At 35.4% G+C, this 20,457-nt stretch overlaps 2 protein-coding genes across 3 annotated transcripts; one reads left to right on the top strand and one right to left on the bottom strand.

Annotated features, from left to right (window-relative positions):
• LOC135686202 (uncharacterized) lies at nt 1-7,979 on the top strand. Its single transcript, XM_065202389.2, has 4 exons — nt 1-995; nt 1,998-2,266; nt 4,345-4,576; nt 6,128-7,979. The coding sequence occupies exons 1-4, from the start codon at nt 90-92 to the stop codon at nt 6,311-6,313; spliced, it is 1,593 nt and encodes a 530-aa protein (XP_065058461.2). The 5' UTR covers nt 1-89; the 3' UTR covers nt 6,314-7,979.
• Nucleotides 7,417-19,362, bottom strand: LOC135686203 (zeta-sarcoglycan). Of its 2 annotated transcripts, none has more exons than XM_065202390.2 (6): nt 19,204-19,362; nt 14,966-15,191; nt 12,128-12,229; nt 10,861-11,068; nt 10,060-10,256; nt 7,417-9,475 (listed from the first exon to the last, which is right to left on the bottom strand). In XM_065202390.2, the coding sequence occupies exons 2-6, from the start codon at nt 15,167-15,169 to the stop codon at nt 9,293-9,295; spliced, it is 894 nt and encodes a 297-aa protein (XP_065058462.1). In that variant the 5' UTR covers nt 15,170-15,191; nt 19,204-19,362; the 3' UTR covers nt 7,417-9,292. The 2 variants fall into 2 exon arrangements, with proteins under 2 accessions (XP_065058462.1, XP_065058464.1); XM_065202392.2 differs by having other exon boundaries at nt 14,966-15,187; nt 19,204-19,360.
• Nucleotides 19,363-20,457: the final 1,095 nt, after the last annotated feature.

The raw sequence follows: 20,457 nt of genomic DNA, 5'->3' as shown, positions 1-20,457 counted from the left end.
TTGTTGCTGCTGTTGTCGTTTTGAAACCGTACCGCGCGATTTCGTTTCGTCGTCGAGTTTGAACACTTCTGGCAGTGTTTGTTGAAAACATGAAGGTCTTTGTTTGTATTTTGTATTTCTTCTCTGTCTTAAATGGCGAAGAATCAGTTAACAAGATAGAATTTGAAGAAAGTCCTGAAGCAGCAAATCGGGGCAAAGAAGCACTGAAAAGTTACGAATCAAAAAATAATCTGTGTTGGCTAAATGTTGTTTCTGAGTTAAAGTCGAAATGTAGTGAGATGACCGACCTGGAGCGCCGTATCCTCGCAATAAAATTCTCTAATTGTCATTTTGAGGAATCAGGCCTTAAAACGTATGAATGCACAAACGAAGTGGAATTTAAAGCCTGCACAAAGTCTATGACTGAAGAAAGTCAGACAGCGTTTCTTGTGTACACAGAGTTTTTCACTCACGTTACAGACATATGCTTTTACCTTCAAAGTAAACTGTGGAGGGAAAAAACAGCAAAAACAATATCTGATCTGTCGTGGACGGCCGAAAAGACTGTGGCTAAACTTGATAAATCCCTGCAAAATCAAAATTTGGTTTTAGAGGCACAGGATAAGGCATTGTTGAACCAACAACAAATATTGGAGAACGAAGAGAACCTTAAAGCGTCTCTCGAGAACTCGACTACTACTGCAAAAGCAGCATTCCAAGAAATGAAACAAAAAGCAGATGAACAGCAAGCAATCTTTAGTCATACATTTGATGGAATTTTCAATGGCATTGACAAGCTCTCAGAACTGCAAGCAATGTTACTTGGAGAATTCATTGGTCTCCAGTCTCTGGCTTTTTATATTGTTGCAGTTGTTTCATGTTACTTGTTCACAAGCTCTCCAAGAACCCTCGATGCAAGGCTGATTTTGTTTTTTGTTTTTGCTCTTTTGGTTATTGTTGAAAAGATGATCATCAGATGGGAAGTGGAAAAAAAGGATCACAATGAATCATCAAATGTATGTTATGTTATCTTTTGCAGAATTAATGCATACTTCTGGATTTGTATTTTATATTTGTTTCTACCTAGCTTCCCTAAGTAGTTTTTGAACACAAAGAAGATGTGCTTACTGTGCAGTGTCCTGTTCCTTCCTTTTCATTTGACCACCTAAATATTCCTACATCTGGAATTGCACACTCGTTTTATACTTGTGGTTGCACACTCGTTTTATACCGAATATTTCAAGATGGCTTATAGTTTGTGAAGTCTGGGTATAAAAATCATTATGTTAATCGTTAATTGCATTATGTACTTGGACCTTTGCTACCAAACTTTTTTTTGTATTTGCTTCTACCTAACATTCAAAGGTAATTTTATATGACACTGAGAAACTGATCCTTATCGAGCAGTGTCCTGTTCCTTCCTCTCAATGTAACCACACCTCCTGATTCCTACGCCTGGAATTAAAGAGAGCTGGCGACTCTCCTCCTCTTGGTGAAAGTTTGGTCATGCCAGGGACTCGAACCACAGACCCTTGGGTCTGTAATCAGCGCCTCCAACAACCAAGCCATCCTCCCACTGCTCGATAAGCTACCAAACTGCAAAGGAGGTTTAAACAACACAAAGTAGGAAAGATATTTTGCCCAAAATTACTCTGAGCTTGAACTTACCTCCTATAGAACCCTTAATAAACATCACTCTTTTTCACTTTTATAAACAGGAACTAGAACTGGCCCTTGCTTTAAAAGTTACATCTGTAATGTTTGTCTTTAAAATCCTTTACATCTGAGGGTAGTATTTTTTTTTAAACAATGCATGTGTGATGTTGTGAAACACATAATGGTAACATAAAACTCTTTATTTTTCTCACCTAAACATTCAGATTACCTGTCATTTTAAATAAAAGTAACTATTTGTCCTATCTCTAACATATCTTTTTTCCAAAAATTGTCATGCTATAGTTTCAAGCACTACATATTAAAATTTTGAAATTCTTGTTAGATTGCATTGTTCATTACAGGAATGGTTGCACAAAAATGTTTGGTTTGTCAGAAAGATTTTCATAGCAGTTTCCTTGTTTATTTTGGGCTATTTTGCAACAAAGTACAAAGACTACACGGCACTGAACAATTTGATTCTGCAAGAACTTCAGGAAAAAGTTCAAAAGATGTATGAAATTGAAATCAAAAGAAATGACAAGATCTTACCAGTTGGTTGGGAGCAAACAGATAGTGTACCTTCTTTAGTCACAAATCATCCTAACGCTATTGATGCTGAAGAAGCAAAATTGTAAGTTTAATTTTTCTTTGGTTCTTGAATATTTAGCCCTTAACACCCTGGCATGATTCATCTCTAGAGTTTTCTAAGATCTCAATAACTTGAATAGAGAGGTCATATATGTACATAAACTGGAAAGAAATTACCTTGGCAAAAACATGTCACCTTGCATGTTTAACAATGAAAAATACAATGACAGGTAAGTTATAACAACAGTGAAAAGGGACCCAGAGTAGATGAGCATGATACCAAAATCAAGCCTAGAAGAAATTTTGACCAAAAAGTTCAGACAAAATCTTATAAAAGAAAGTTGAAGAAATGAAAAACTTGGTAATGATATGTTTCAATTATGATCAATCTAACCTTATGAAACTGCGTACTTAGGTTTTAACTATGTACCACTAGTTATTTGAAAAACATTCAGCCAGATAGTGCCTAATTTCTTTACCAAAATGTTTGTTAGAATTGGACATAGGAAAAATTACAGCATGAATTAAACATTTTCAATTTGAAAATGGCTTTGAAAAAAAGAGAATATTTCAAGACATGCTGAAGACTTTGGATTGACACTATTCAAAGTACTAAACATCAAAAAAATATTAAAAACTTCTAAGCTAAGAAATTCATATACCTAGTTGCGGATTGAAAAAAAACCAAATCAGTACCATTTGCTTATGGGAAATATGACCAATAGAGTCAAAGGGTGAAAACAAATTCCTTCTTTCTAAAATTCCGGGTTAGAATAGGTGATGATTATTGTGACGTTTTATACACTGACAGACAAACAACTTAAGAATGTTTTAAAATTATGAAGCCCTATATGCTGGGGCAAAATATTAGCCATTACTAAATTATGTGTGTTTGTTGTTGTTCATTCTCATCGCATTGTGGTGCTACTTATTTACTACATTTTATCGATTTTTCACTGCAAGACTTCCATCAGAGTCCATTGAGCAGCCTGCTATCCTGGCCTTTTCTTTATTCACACGTTTTAAAATATTTACTTTCCCAAAGCCATTTGAAATCTTGTACCACGAAAATTCACATAGTCTGTTATATCACTCTGCCACAGTTGTGCTGTTTCATCTTTGTCATATGTTTTATGCTGGTTCAGTATTTCATTTTGCAGGATAAAAAAGGGGATGTTTCCGCATCCAGGATCAGTAATTTTTATATGAAATTTAAATTGATACATTGGAATACAATTTTAAGGCAGGTGCATTGATAGGAGAGAAAATTTGCTTTTCCATTTGTTTTTCTCAGCTGGAAATTAGGAAATTTGACACTTTGTGAGATAATAATGACACAAGTGAATGCAGAAAACAACAACTTCAGCATATGCAGAAATCACCAAATCGTCAGACATACCAGGGCTAGAACAGCACAAATAAAATATTTTTAAGGTGAAGTGACTCTCCATTGTTGACGGTACTGAACATTCCAAAAAACTGAAAACCCTTCAGGGCTAAAATCGATTGAACCACAGCTTACAAACCACACAAAAAGGAATTCTGCACAAAGTTCCTTCTATTTACTTCATCTTTTATGGGTGGGTCGGCAATTCATGTATTTTTCTTTGAAGATGGCACAAAATAGCGGAAACATCAGGCACCGTGGAGCAGGGGGGCTGGGGGGGGGGCTTTAGCCCACTTTTTCACAAAATGCCAAATATTAAGTATCAAACTGCCAGAAAAGCCTCTTTTCTCAATGCTCTGCGGTGGCTGAACATATTCTACTAAGCAGGTGTAGATCGAAAGCAACGGGTGTAGATCAAAATTTATAAACAGGGTGTAGATCGAAAGCAACATGAGAGGAAGCAAGAGGCATTTGATTCTTTCTTCAGAAAAGTGCTTCAGTGCGCTTTGTTTCTGCAATTTCGAGCCACCTTAAAGCTTTGCGCTACCAAAAACTTGTATGTATTTTTTCCATGTGGCCTTCAACAAAAAATCTTGGACAGCCCTGCATTTGGGAAAAATATCAAGCCAGAATATGGCCCAGAATATGGCAAAGACATAATGCAAAAAATCTACAAAGTACCAATATAAACCCTTCAATTTTTAATACATAGCTTTTTTAAATATTATTTCTAGTCAAGCACATCAGATATCCTCGACACCAGCCCAGGAACAGATCAGAGAAGCTTCATTTCTAACCCAGCATTCTACTCTTCCAAGAACAATACTTTCAGATGATGGATATGACACTGACAAAGAAATGAAAAAGAAAGCAAAAAAGTTTTCCAAAAAGAATTTTATTAAACAAAGTCTGACATCCAAGAAGAAAATAACCAGTGAAATTTGCAAACATACTCCAAAGATTGAGGTAATCTGATCTCTACTATTTCAAATTTTTTCGAAATCCATCCAACCAATGCTAATTTGATAATGAGGTGTAAATATATACACTTGGTGAGCAAAAGTATTGCACAGGCTGAGACAGAAATGGCCGCACCACAGCAAAATCTTTTTAACAAACCAAAATTAAAGTGGCCATAGTAAGTTTCATGAAAGTTATAAGATGACTTTTTAACTGGAATATGTTGGATAATTTATCAAGGTTTGCTGGTGAAAATAGTTAGTGCATGAATATTCTTGATTTTTGCCTATTTCTAAAGAATATCGACATGTCGCAAAAACACAAAAATTGAGCCATAAGGATTGAAGTACCTGTGAAACATTTGCAATAAAAAAGTTCATCTTTGCACCAATATCTTATTACAATGAACTCGGGGGTACTTACTTTAAGCTTGGGTGTCTAGAACTGCTCATTTTCTACACTTTTGTTAGAGAATATCCTAATCGTTTAAGTCAAAATTTTTGGAGCTGCAATGGGCCTAGTCTCAGCGACTGACTCATGATATGTTGTTGCAGAATTAAATCAATAAATGTGTCACAAATCGTCAAGTCCATCTTTTCCAACCGATTTCCATTTTGTAATAGAAACAAATAATGCTGCAAATTGCGTAAAACAACATTTCGTCCTCTCATTAAATGAAAATACCAAAATTACCGCGATAAACAGGTTCACTCAAGTGCCTCAATAGCTCTAAAAGAGTAGGCTTAATAAAATGGCTTAAAATATGCCACTTTCCACCAAATACAAGTCCATTTATGATCAACTTGGTACTTCAATACCTAAATGTGATCTTGCAAATGTTTTTCTGAACTTATCATGTCGCGATTAACAGAAGGTGTTACTAAACTTTTTGATAAAGTTTTAGCCAGTCTCATAAAGGTTTCAAAGTTGGGAGACTGTCCAATATAAAGTTAAAAATTTTTATTTTTTAAAAAGTAACTTTTTTAACTTTTAAATTAAGAGTGTTGTCAATGGTTTGAAGTTTGGTTTGAATAGATTTTAACCATAAAAAGACTCCCGGTGGCTTCACAAAAGTGGTTTGAATTTCGATCGCTTTGTTGTTGACAACGCGGTCGTCATTACTGAATTGTCAAACCTGTGCAATACTTTTGCTCATTAAGTGTATTATAATACTAATGCCAAAAATTCCACATAGATGGGAGAATCGATAATTGTAATTAAGGCTCATGACATTTATAAACTAGTGCCACAAATTGTCCGCAAGGATATGCTTTGGTGTGTACAAAGTTTGGTAATTAATTCGAAAAACAGTAGAAAAATATACCCCTAGAAGACTGGAAAGGGTATAAGGCCATGCTTAATATAAACCCAGAAATACAATCTACAGTACGAATCAGCAAATGAAATTTGTACTATGAATATTGGCCACTGACCTGACTTAATTGGCAAAATGAAACTAAATCATCTCTTTATAATGAGAAGTGTATCCTAAAACATGAATAAGCAATTGATTGTACCGCTTAGTTATTATGCATAACCTTACATATTTTATTGTAGGACATCCAGCCTCTCAACCAATCAGTGACTCCAAGATACAACTTGCGTTCAAGATCCAACACACCCCTGACCAATGCAAGCAGCACGCCTCTATACCCAACATCTGGTTCACATAAACGGGCCAAAAAAAAGGATATTTCCAGTATAGTGGTATCTCCAGGATTCTTCAGTTCTGAAGAAGACTGATTCCTTGTTAAAAAGGAATATTTCCTATATTTTAACGCCATGGATCAATAATTTTGTAAGCTATCTGCCAATCAATATTAGCAATCAATAGAGTATTATCACACTCACTTATTGGCCAATTGTGGTTGACAGATGACTTAAAATCTTTAGTATCTGTCGACTGCCTTTTAGAAAATCAACTTGATGCAGCTGTCGCATTACTAGTGTTGATTGAAACAAACTAATTACTGGCTGAAGTCACAGAATATGAAATAGGCAGAAGGGTAACTCTTGTCGGTTCCTTTGCTGTTTTTGAAGCCTGAGTCAACAATTAGACAAACTTAGCCATGACAAATTATCATTCATTAACCAGACATAAACGAATTATGATACATAATTGAATTTGTTCACTATCATGGGGCATTTCGTCTGAAATGAAGTTGTCTAATTTCATTCAATTTTAAAATTTCCCCGATAGATACATGCTAAGCTTCGTATAAGTTAACGCATGCGCAAGTTTTTTCAGGCTTCACCTGAAAGGCAGGAGTTCCCCTTCTGCCTAATTCCTATTCTGTGCTGAAGTTCCCTGACCTGATGGCATGTACGTTAACTTAAGTAAGTGACTCGAATGAGAAGTGCTTAGCCCTAGTCCTAAATTTTTACTGGTCTTGCCTTGTTTTCATATTCCAATGATCAGACTGTCTTCTATTGTCTGTTACGAAGTACAGGACAGGCAGTTGGTGTGTTCAGAGGTTTAAAATATTTAACTAGTTTTTAGATATATAACAGCATGATGTCTGCACTTTGCACTGAAAGTGGATAATTTTTCCGTTAAGTTTGTTCAGGTACTTTAAGAGTCTGCTTTTGTGACTTGTGAAAAACCAATTTTATTGTAGTAGTCTCTTTTTAATAAAATGTCAGTCCTTTGTCAACTATTTGTTTTTTTCAAATTTGGTGGATGTCACACAAACATTGCCACTATTTGCTTGGAATTTCTATATCACCAAATAGAAGCTATAAAAGTGTGTTCTTTTCGAGGCTAAATGTTAACGTTTCTTTAATTTTTTCTATATAATTGTCATAAAGCGAAAATGGAAAAGGAACATGGAAAAAAACAAATATAATGTTCAAATTTTATTTATTAAATAGTTATTAGAATGGACACTAAATATTATATGAAAACGAATACAAACTGAGTTTAAGAGTTTAATAGAAAATACAATATGTTAAAAGGCCTGTTCGCGCTACTGGCATAGAAGTAATGTCATTCAAGTTTTTCGGCTGAGGAAATCTTGAAAGGATACGAAACAAACGAGAGCACTGGCATGCACATTTTTTGACCCAATTCAACTGGAACCCTGCATTTCTTGAAACTAAAGTCACGCCGCAGTTTGAAATAAGTAGCAATGTCCTTGATTAAGCGGAAACTTTTGCCACATTTTTTACGAAATTGTAACGCTATTTTACCATGATATTTGAGCCAATGATCCACACAAACATAAATTGCAGGAAATGAGTTTTTTGTGCAAAGTGTCACTTTATTGAGCCGTACCTAGCAGTTTTGTTGGAGCAGTGACATCTAAAAAATTTTAGAAACGGAGATATAATTCACGATTCTAAGGGCCTAGGACTATTCGGTGTAAACAAAAAAGAATTTTTCGGCCCGGCTCATGAAGTATAAGCTCGGTGGAAACAAAACTGAAAAATCTTGATACTTAACCTATTTCTCACCGCTCATTTGCCGGCAGTTTCTGGTGTTCACCTTAAACGCTATCGCATTGAAAAGTCAATGAAAAAATGATAATCTCACAAGTGCAAACCAAGCTTCATGGCGCTTTACTTCGCTAAAGATAACCACAAATAAATCCTTGAATCTAGATGAAATCTAATGTTATTTCAAAAGCGCTGAGCTTGTTTTCGATGACGTCTGTGTTATTGCCGAAACATGATGCACAGACAAACTGTTGCCCAGATACTTTCTTAACCTACCACAGCGTTTTCAAGTGCCACGGTAACCGTCGCTTTTTTGTTCTAAGCTAGTGTAAAACTTTTGAGAAAAAGTTCTCGTTAAGAGGTAGAATGCATAATGAGACGGCAAGATGCGATTGAAAAGGCCTAGACACAAAATCTATTGGGATAAAACACACGATTTGTTTATTGGACACAAGAGGCTGCGCTAGCAACTTTAAAAAAACATTTCAATAAGCATGCTGCACAAACTGCGGTACACCAAAGCTAAAAATGGGGTTTGGTTGAACTGCAGCCAATCTTGATTTTTTAACAAGAAGGGAAGCCAACAGAGGACGGTGTGGAAATTTTTACGAAAATTATCTGCTTGTGTTGAAACGCACGGCAGACAACGATAAATGCAACTAGTGCAGCATTCAAAAACAAAAAGGCTGTACCTCGTAACACAGCAGCCGAATGAAGCTGCGTGGAAAATAACATACCCTTTCTCCGATTGTTGCACACCGTAGGAAAGCAATATATCTAGAACCTGAGTGTAGAGTTAAAAGTGGGGAATTTTCTTTTGTTTAATGCCTAGTGTGTCCTTCCGTTGTTAAAGGACTCGTGTTCAAACCTGTTATTTTCTAAAAAGAAGTTTTCACTGAATGCATGAGTAAAAAAAATTTATGTACAAATTAGTGCTGAAAGCTGTTTCCAATAAATGCGTTATCTACTTAACTAAATATTAACATTAAAGTTAAAATTGATTATTGATACGAAGGTATAAGATCGCTAGAAAATACGAATAAGACTTGTTTTGTTTACAAAAGCCGAATTGCTAGAAAACGTTTACCACTTAGCTTTATGAGAAGCAAAGATAAATATAATTTGCCAACAATTGGCTTGGCTCTAAAATGTTCAGTTTTATCTAATTTTTTCATCAATGGTCTCCTAAAAATTGTAGCTTAATCAAAAAATCTTAAGAACATATTTTTAGATTACTTGAAACAAATAATCGCAAATGAATTCACAATTGGCAACAGATTCACCTTATCAGCAAACACCAGATGTTACCAGGCAACGCTCAGTGCTGGCTGAAGTGGAGGCTGGTGCCAAAAAGAGACTGCCATCAGCACAAATACAGACTTCTCTAGCATCGGGATAGGTTTGCAGAGTTCCCGAAGTATCACTGGCTTTTAGGTTGGTAAAGAAAACACTTGAAGAGTTCATTACAATCTGAAAATAAAAGTAATAATTATTACTGATGAATGTTTAAAAAATTCATGATGCTTTTCATTTAGTGGTTTTCATAAGGGGTCGTGCATCAATGACGTAGAAGTAGATATCACCTTAATGATCATTAACAGAAAATGATCATTCATGATGACTAAAATACTAAAACATAAATACTAAAAAGAAAACAAAGATGAAAAAAACAAAGAAAACAAAGACTAATTCACCCATAATTTCCTCCATGCATTCGATTATAATCAGCTTTATATGTGAATTGCAGATTTAGAGTGTTTTTATAATTATTTTCGTTTTAAGTATTCTCATTTTTGTCATTAGATCCTTTTTGTAACTGTACAACTGAAATGAAAAATAGCCCTAGGCAAATCATAGTTTCACAAGCAAAGCTAAGCTAACAATGAATATCAGGGGAGATAACATAATTTCTGGCAAACCCTTCAAATAAAAAAATCAATGATTGTATGAATTGATTCGTAGCATCCCACAGTAGTGTCATTGAGAAGTGGGATTATACAAGCTGTGCTACGAGGCGTCGTGGAACGGTAGAGGAATATCGTCATGCAACAAACCTTCCCCTTTTTTGACGTCATGGTGATGTCATACAAGCTGTCAATCGTCAGGTCATTTGCCACTGACGTCATCCGTATACCATTCGCTGCATTCATAAAAAGAGTTTTCGTAGGAGACTCCAGAGAGAGCACCTGTTTTTCACCAGCTGATACAAGCGGGGTTTGAACAGACGAGTCAAACCTTAGGCCATCTGGAACTGGAGAGACAAAAGACGTTGTAAACATAAAACATATTGTAAACAAACAAGAAAAAGCATTAACTATTACTTAAGCACCCCCGGTTAACCAAATTAATGGACCTGAGCAATAATTTGATCAATATCATTTTTAATACTCCTTTTTCCAATGTTTAGGTTAACCAAGGTTAGGTTTTTTCGAAGGTTCAAAATGTCAATCGTTCTTGACTGTCAGCGTCGTTTGTTACCTTGACATCAAACCTTAATTAAATATGAAATAATTTTCGTACTTGAAGTTGAACCTGAACCGCTAAAAATTGTTAACATTCTGAAATTACGTGTGCGGAGTGCGGCAGTGAAGACATTGCACATTGATAATCCAAGCTGTCGGGTTTCAATGTAATCAAATTTGACCTGATGCTGTTTGAGGGCTCCAAACTTCTTGCTAGTTTAAATTAAAGAGTTCCAAATGTATGAAAAAAAACGTTTGATAACTTCTAGGTCCGCATTTTGAGACAGGTATCTGTATTCTAAGTTGAAAGGGACATGGTCGCTGATGTGAAAATGGGCACCACTTATTTGAGAATTCCCAAAGTTTAATCGTACAACCATATGAATCGCTTACCAATGAACTCGACTCCTTTCACGTTGATTTCAAGCTTATCCTTATCAGCGTATAGCAAACTGCGATTTGACGCATCCAAAATGCGCAGTCTCTTGCTCTTCATCGTGATCTCCTCCTTACCAAGGTGTATCTGCCCTGTCAGTTTCTGTCCTCCGTCCCTCGCGGTTATTGTCACATTTTCCATAGACTGGATATTCAAAGGTGAATCCTGCAAAATAAAATTAAAGCTTGTTTGGATACGCACAGACGGGTAACAAAACAAACAGTTACCAATTACAAATGGATGATTAATGAATGGAGGCCTTTTGGTCCAGTGATGAAAGTCATCAGTTTTGTGTAAAATGTTGGAAGATTAGGGCCTAATCGATACCTTGACTGGCTCTGGAATAATAAAGAATGTTTACAAATTCATCAATTTACGATTGAGGCTATAAACTGACATAACCTGTCTCGGAAGCTAGCGATTTCTTTCTTTTATCAATATAAGCCTAGGCTATTACAAAACGTCTGACAATATCCTTTAAGCATTATTCAATCGATATATTGAGGCACTCAGAACGTAGAAAAAAGTCCATTTTTACCAAGTTTAAAACATACTAAGACACCCAATATCACAAAACCGACAAAATCCCATCAGTAATCTACTGGGCGGAAAGAAAAAGGGAGGGTAATAATCTACTGTAAAAACCATTGCCTGTCCGTCTTGAGAATCTAGTTACGATCGAATGCATCAATGTGACCTGAATACAGTTGATAGCAAAAAAACAGACAAGATCAACCCTTCTTTTACTAAGGATATATTTGAAAAGCTTCCCCTACGATTGGAAAAAGACATCGACCTGTAGCTAATACATTTGACCGCTCTCTCTTAAAACCTTCTGTCCATTCAGCGAAGTCCAGCCTTTTCTAGGGTTGTCAAACTCCTTTCCTTTTTCCACTGCCTCCCTTGTCTTCCCTCGCAGCCCTACAACATCTCAAACCTTCCCCTTACTCTTTCTTTCTTACTCTTCATTTCTCTTACTGATTTACCCTTCAAATCGATTGGCCTCTTGATATCTTCTCGCGGAAATTTCGATCTCCAAAAACTATGCAATTTTCTCCTCAAACCCAACTGCCCTGCTACTTCCAATTCCCTATTTTAAGGTCTTTTTCATTATCGCCCATCCATTGCATGACTCAGCTACCCACAACTCTGCAGCCAAGTAACAGCTGCAAACAAATAATTCAGAAAGGCAAAGTTTAATGCATTGATTTTCGAAATACATACCCCTCTTGACACGATATACTTTGCCTTTAACGTCTTCACAAACTCTGCTGGTCCCTCTAAGATGATGCCATTTTTGGTAATGCGAAGTCTTCCCATGCCATCCTAGAAACATTTTTAGTAAAGAAAATTTCAAAAATATTTTATAGAAAACAGAAAGCCTCTCCAAAGAACACTAGTTTCACATTCGCGTGAAATATATATCCTCTGCATCCTATAGCAACAAATTTTCAGTACTCAAGGCCAGTTGAAGAAACATTGTGAAAGAGGGTTTTGCATTCTATTGGTAATATAAAATGCAGACACGCTATATTTAGCATAAAGTAGTTGGAATGCATTAAATTGAAACCCGGTTTGATTTCAAGGTTGCATCAAAATGTACCATTCGTGTTTATAATAACAGCAATTTTAGAATATCACTTAAAAACCAAAAAAAATCTTATCAAAAGGCGTTTTAAAGACATTGTATTAAAGACATGATAAAAATATTCAAAGATAAAATAACCCGAAATTCAACGCAGCTACACGTTAGACAAGCTCATGGCGGTTTTCGAAATCTGAAAAAACTGTGGTAGTGACAATAACCACGTGAATCTAAAGATGATAAAATATCACGCGAGGATGTTCGTATAGAATTGCGAGTATACATTTGCTAGGGTTCTTTGCTTTAAATTTTTCAAATCTGCCCCTTTTTATACGATCTGCCGTAAATTTTCCCAAAACATCCCAACGATATGTTTTTATACGCAAAATAAAAAACAAACATTCATGTATCCAAGAAAAATGAAGCAAACTGTCTATAAATTTATTTCGACATAACTTTATTGGCATTCTCAAAACTTTAGAATATTCTCAGCAGATGGTTTTTTATTACACGTAGGAATCTTATAAAAACATGAGACCGCATATTACGTATCCAAGTCAAGATCTGCCCTTAATTTTACCATATTGAAGGTTTTTATAGACTCTGACTGAACTCCCCTACCACAAAACTTCCCGTCACCAAAGGGACCAAAACAAGCGGTAAAGGTTCTATCAAACAGAAATAACCCGAAAAGGTTTCGGCCAAAACAATCTGAAGACAGATAATATAACATAAACGGCTATAGCTTTTGTCTTGACTGGAGGCAACTTCGTTTCAAAAGAATAGTTGAAAAGAAAATGTCTCGTGATCTGTCTAAAAGCGTTGGTCGCACATTGATTTCTAAAGCAACCTTCATTTATAATCAATCGAAGCCATTCCAACGACAGAATATATCCCGTCTTGGTCAGTCAAAATTATCGATCTCATTGTCTTGTATCATTGGTACTCGAATTATCGAGTGCTGAAACACAGACGGGAACGTTGATAGTCAAAGAACCTGTTAATCTGAGAAAAATTATCCCATCTTTCAGCCCACGAGTTGGCGGGTGGCATAGCATCTGCAGATGCTTACATGCAAAAACTCTATCACACTTTCAAGGCTATGGCTTTTTTTCTATCTAACCTCTCGGCTACCCCTGATACCGCCACATGTCATATTTTCGTAATTCGAGCGTATACGCAAAAGATAATTTATCCCATCTTCCAGCTAACGTTGTAGATACACGAGATCAGGCAGGCAGGCTTAGCGCAAGATCTCACTTGTCCCGGAACGACCCTTAAGCCCTGGCAAAACGACCAAACATTTCACTAAACATTTTATTCAACTTTTGTTTAGCCAAAAGTTTAGTGAAAAGTTTAGTCGTTTTGCCACCCTGTTTAGTGTTGTTTAGTCGTGTTGAGTGTTGTTGAGCAAAGTTTGATCTTGGTCAAAAATGTTTAGCGTTGTTTAGTGTTGTTTAGCAAATGTTTAGTCGTTTTGCCACCAATTAAACATTTGTTGTGATCGCGCAGGCGCTCTAGCTTTGGAAATCCAAAGGTTTTCGTCGGTTTTCGTTGGTTTTCCTGTCTCAACGTGACCCTAAAAGCCTTTATGAGATATCTACGTATCTCGTTGTACGCCACTGTGTCTTCTTCAACAGTCAACTTTGTTGTTAATGTGTTAAAAAGTCTTTTCTTTCCCCGTCGCTTCATCCAATTCGTATTTTTGTCCACTGCTTGTGCATGCAACAAAATAAACCAAAAGCAAATTCCTATGCAACTTAGACAGCGTCTTAGACAGCTTGCAGTTAAAAAAAGTTGAGTGAAGTTTAGCGAAAAGTTTAGTCACGTTTTGCCACCCTCGCTAAACTTTGCTCAACTTCACTAAACAAAAGTTGAGTGAAATGTTTCGTGAAATGTTTAGTCGTTTTGTCAGGGCTTTACTCTTATAAATACAAGATGAAAATTACAAAGCTTTATATAGGAAGGTCGGATCTCACCTCCCATTGGCTGCAAGGTGGGATAATTTGTTATTATACAAACAGGTTCTTCCAGAAAAGCCCCAACAAGCAAAGAATGGAATAAGTTGCATTTGATTTTGACGAGATAGCATAACCAAATCTTGAATCTGTCTTTCAGTGCCTTTCTACCAGCCACGCAAATCACATGGCAAGAAAATTCAAACTCGATATTGAGAAAATTCACACCCAGAAAGGTTTTCATCCAGAACACATCATATTAATGTGTGAGCTTGAGTGCTGCTTAATCTTTATATCGGCCCTCCTGATGTCAAACTTGTTAAGAGAATGGATTTAGTTTTATCTTCTCCAAAACGAATGCTGAGTTTGTTTTCTACAAACCAACAGCAGGGTGAATTTAAATTTCTATTCAAGTTGTTCTCAATTTGCTCAATATTTTTGTATATAAAAATAGTAATAATTATATTAGAAGTTCATTCCACCGTTATTTGAAATAATACTAAAATAATGTTGACTTACGAAAGAAAAGTCTTGAACTCTAATCACCCAAATGACAAGAGCGAGGTTAATCAGACCAAGAATCAGAATAAGCAAAATTAGGAAATAGAGGCAGCGTTTTCTCCATCCATAAATTCCCACATTGTAAACTGGCTGTCTGGACGAGTAATCAACATCATCATCATCATCAAATTGATGCCCATTCGGTCTTCTTCGAGTAGCCATTTGCCAACTGTTAATTTGCTGCCTGAACAAAAGGTTATTATTATAGATATATAGCATGAATGATTAATGATATAAAAAAGCCTTTAATGGTATACTTAATGCTTTTATGAAAGCTATACCCAATGTGAACAAATAAATATATAAACCAATAAAGTTTGAACAGAAAATTGATCTTGTAGAAAATTTATATATCAGCAATTTCCGAAGTGGATAAATGGGGTATCTTTATTCCCATCTTTATAAACATAGTGCTGTAATAGCTGATGGCAATATAGTATAAAAGGACAGTGAAATATCATACTTCCTTATTTTTAATCCTTTTTACTCTTAATTATTTTTAACAACTTTGTTTTTAATCCATGTAGCATTGCCTGCAGCCTGTGAGAAAATAGAACTATCATTTACTCATATAGGCTTATTCAAGGATAGATGCTTATTAACAATACTTGCCTCTAGTCTTGGGGCTAATTTCAAGGGGGGGGGGGGCTTTTATGAATGGGAAAATTGCATATTTAGGATTATGAGCATTCCATTTGCCCACATGTGTTTTTCAAATGAAATGAAGACTATGGTGCATATACTTGGGCTTGTTAAAACCATTAAAATCAGAATATTGTGGATGGAAATTTGAATGTTTTGTTAGGCTACAGATGTGCCCATGAGGAAGCTAACAACGATTTTACTTTCAACTTCCCAATTTATAGGTTTGATACTTAGAACAAATATAAAATAATGTAATGAGTGAAATTTGAAGTTGCAAAAATAGATGATTGCCTGTTTCAAATATTTGCTAGGGATTTGGATTTGAATCATTAATATCAACATGACCGCCAATCCTAACTAACCATCACACAAACATACCATTACTACTAAGAGTCCTTAGCCATCAGAAAACAACTAAGTTTCCCTACTGTTTATTGGTATTTTACAAAGATTTGCAAGAGTCAGCATTTGAAGATGTTCTCCTATTCCCTTCTGTGCTTTATTTTGTTCAAGCAGCATGTATCGCTTGTTTGTTTGCAGTGGCAAAAATTATTCATAAAATATTAGGCTGCAACTGACATTGTTTAAAGATAAGAATGATTGATAGACAAAATTCAGGTTTAGTTGGTAAAACTGCCCTTAGCTTGTACCATAGGGACAGTGCTATATCCATAAATGTTGACTTTGTACATTATACTATCAAAAATACTTTGTCAAATATACGGTTGAACAGGGCAAAATACAAATTGGGCAAATATGATTCTCTGGGCCACATATGATATAAGGAATGCACATGTGGCCTTAGTCATCTAGGTACTTAAAATACTCATTGTTTTACTTTATCAAATGAACTCAAAAGCCTCAACTACTTTTCTATTTCTAAGTGATTTTAACACTACCTAAAACCATTTTTCAACTGAATTCCATTTCCATTTTCTAAAATGCTGATTTTACACTTGCCGCTGCTTCTTGTGAGTAAAAATATTTTCTATAGTTGTTAGCCTGCAGTTCTTGTGGTTAGGATCAAAACTAAGCTGGCAAATTGAGTAGCAGGTTTCAACTGATAAGAAGAGGATTTTTATCAATTAAAAAATTGTACCTAATTCCCCCACAAACTAGCCCATATACTAGTTATAGATCTATAGGTTCATAGCTGGGTATAGGCTTAGTGTGTTTCAAAATAAAAGCCATTTTATATTTTGGAAAAATCATGAATTCTCTCTATAAATTTGTTTTTCTTCTTCTATCAAAGTCCCATATTATGCCTTGGATAAAAAATTTGTTGGGCCTTTCAGTTTGTGATTACATGGTATTTCCAGTCCATATCCTCTCCTGCATTCACGCCCCTGCTTGAAAATTTGATTCCCCTTGAGTTTTTAAAGATTATCCTTTGTAAGGTGAACAAACCCCCTGGTAAACATGATGACCAGTTGCAAAACTTTCAAATTCAACACTGTAAATTTTAGTCCCTTTGGCTATATGAAAAAGACCTCAATTTGAATGTACCCACTAATTAACTTAACTTTAAATCATCATCAGAGCCCAAAGATGATTCTGAATGATGCTGATTTTGGAGAAAAATCCCCTGACATTGATTCTGGTAGACACTTAGTGATGAGTGAAATTTGTTAGCGAACCGAAATTTAAGTTGCCAAAGCAAGACTCATAAAAGTTATAAGATGACTATTTAACTGGAATATGTTGGAAAATTTAACTAAGTTTGATGCTGAAAATAGTAAATGCAAGAATATTCTTGATTTTTGCGTATTTCTGAACAATATCAACATTTGCAAAATCACAAAAATTGAGCCATAATGATTGAAGTACCTGTGAAACATTTGCAATAAAAATTTAATCTTTGCACTAATTTGCGATATCTTGTTACAATGAACTTGGGGTACTTACTTTAAGCTTGGGTGTCTAGAACTGCTCATTTTCTACACTTTTGTTAGAGAATATCTTAATCGTTTAAGTCAAAAATTTTTGGAGCTGCAATGGGCCTAGTCTCAGCAACTGACTCATGATATGTTGTTGCAGAATTAAATCAATAAATGTGTCACAAATTGTCAAGTCCATCTTTCCCAATTGATTGCGATGTTATAATGGGAAAAAATAATGCTGCAAACTGCGTAAAACAACATTTCGTCCTCTCATTAAATGAAAATACCAAAATTCCTGTGATAAACAGGTTCACTCAAGTGCCTCAATAGCTGTAAAAGAGTGGACATAATAAAATGGCTTAAAATATGCCACTTTCCACCAAATACAAGGCCATTTATGATCAACTTGGTATTTCAACACCTAAAAGTGATATTGCAAATGTTTTCTCTGACATTATCATTTCGCGATTAACAAAACCTGTTACTAAACTTTTTGATAAAGTTTTAGCAAGTCTCACGAAGGTTTCCAAGCCAGGAGACTGTCCAATAGAACGTTAAATTTTCTATTTTTTAAAACGTAACTTTTTCAATTTTTAAATTAAAAGTCTTGTCAATGGTTTGAAGTTTGGTTTGATTAGATTTTAACCATAAAAAGACACATAATGGCTTCACAAAAGTGATTTCAATATTGATTGCCTTGTTGTTTACAATGCGGTCACCATTACTCATTTGTCAAACCTGTGCAATACTTTTGCTCACTAAGTGTAGACATTGACACTGGGTTGTGCTCTTCTTGTATAGTCGTTTTTATTTGATCTTGGCTAACAACAAACTGTTATTTGTCAGACTTTTTCAGTCTATTTTATGGGGGAAAATTGTATCAGCCGATGGCAGCAAAATCTAAGAAAGGGCCTCTTGAAAAATTTTCTCAGTCACATGTAACAACTTAATTCTTTAAAATGAAACTGAACTGAACTGAACTGAACTGGAACTGAACTGGACTGAGCTGAACTGGACAGTCAGTTATTCCCTTTATATCCTATTTTTATTTGTTATTCTGTTTTTGTCTAATTTATTTATTTCTGGTAATTAGCAAAGAAATAAACACAAATTAAAAAAAATAACTGATAAAATAAATTTAGTTAATATGGATTTATTAAAGATCAAATGCTTATTCAACCTTTCAGACTAAAATTCAGTTAAGTAAAAAAATTACAAAAGATCAGGTCACAGGCTCTGAGAAATTAATAATTCTTGCTTAATGGAGCCATGCTACTACATAATAAGCCTGGAGATATAAAGACCATATATTTTCAAGAATACAGCCAAAGTACGTACATTTGTTGCTTTTGCCCTATGCAGAAAGGTTTTGATGAGTAATCATGCTAATTATGTTCCCCTCCCTTGAGGCATTTGCTTTCGAATTCAAATGGAAAACTGCTTTGTGACAATGTTTTAGATAAAGAAATATCAAAATGATGCTTAATACATCACCAGCTCACAGCTATCTCGAAATCAGTTTTAAAAAAATCAGATATAAAAACTGTGAAGAAAAGGCTGGGCGATAGGCCCGTAAAAACATAACATACGCCCGTTCACCGTGTAGCCCACATGCAATAACGACCCCGGTTTTCAATAACACAAAATAAAAATGCTGCAGTTCCTATTTACCTTCGTTTTTTCGGCTTGGAGAGTTTGTAAGACTTGTTTTATTTGAAGGTAAGTCTTCAATTGATAAACAACAGATTGACAGCTTTGGAAATCGTTGCAATACCGAGTCAACCACAACACCCGAACTTCGCAGACTCCATAGGGTCGTGGTTTTATGCCTGGCTAGATGCTATCCTCCTTCGCAGAACACATAATTTGAAATACAAACTAGTGAGAGAGCACTTTCCCTCGACCTTGTGGGGAACATGACAGCTTACCCCTGAAGGTACATTTTGGCATATTATTGTACAGAGTCTGATAAACGATTCATGAATTTTGGAATACATTTAAATATATTTGTTATGTAACCTATTTTTCAGATATTATCCGCTCATTTGGCATCGTAGACCCTTGATTAGCATAGGCCATCCCATATGACAACTGAATGCTCTCCTATTTATATATTTTGCCAGGACATGAGCAAGCGATCATAGGGGCCATCCCTTCATCCCTTGAGCTTCAAAGTGGAAGTTCTATAGAATAGAAAGACTCTTCAATTGTAGTTACATCATACTGCACACTGCGGTGGCTTGGCCCGGTGATCACTTTTGGCACAACCCTTGTAACATCTATGAAAAATCTCTTGGAACCCAGAACTTTAAGACTGTTGCAACTTGCGTGTCCTAATTAGGAAAAATCCTAAATGAGCGAAGTGTAGGTAGCAAAAGCTGATTCTTTTCAATATATGGATTGGTTGATAAAAAAATTAGCAACATAAAGAGATGTCTTAACTTGTCAGCAAAAAGTTATCGAAAGGAAACCCTTTCACATGGTTTCTTCGGATCTCTGTCAAAGTTGTTTTTTATTTCCTTTCACCTTCAAAACCCCCTTCTAAATCAATCTTGCTTCCCAGACTTGAGTTTTTTTTGTTTTTCAGAGCCACATCTTTGCAGTTGTTCACAGAACTCGAAACTTGGAAGATCCAGCGCATTTATTGCAATTTTCATATATTTGTTACGTTTTTCTTTTGTTACGCTTTCCCCACCTGCATGTATCTTGTTGTAGGTGGGAATCAATCTGAATTCGGGTTTGCTCAAGTCTCCGATCTCTGTGATCTTAGTCATTTATTTCAATGCATGATTGAATGAAATTTTTGCCCGGGACAGAAGCTGGGTGAAACTTTTTTAAGTCTCTTTTTGTTTATGGAAAGTTTTTGACTGCATTCAGCCCATCAAATTTTTTGTCATCAAATCTGTTCTTCAAAACATTTTCATA

The sequence above is a fragment of the Rhopilema esculentum genome, chromosome 6 (assembly GCF_057945365.1).
Source record: "Rhopilema esculentum isolate cy_ngs chromosome 6, ASM5794536v1, whole genome shotgun sequence".
NCBI classification, from domain to species: Eukaryota; Metazoa; Cnidaria; class Scyphozoa; order Rhizostomeae; family Rhizostomatidae; genus Rhopilema; species Rhopilema esculentum.
The sequence above is the reverse complement of the archived record's forward strand: the minus strand, read 5'-3'. Positions and strand labels throughout refer to the sequence as shown.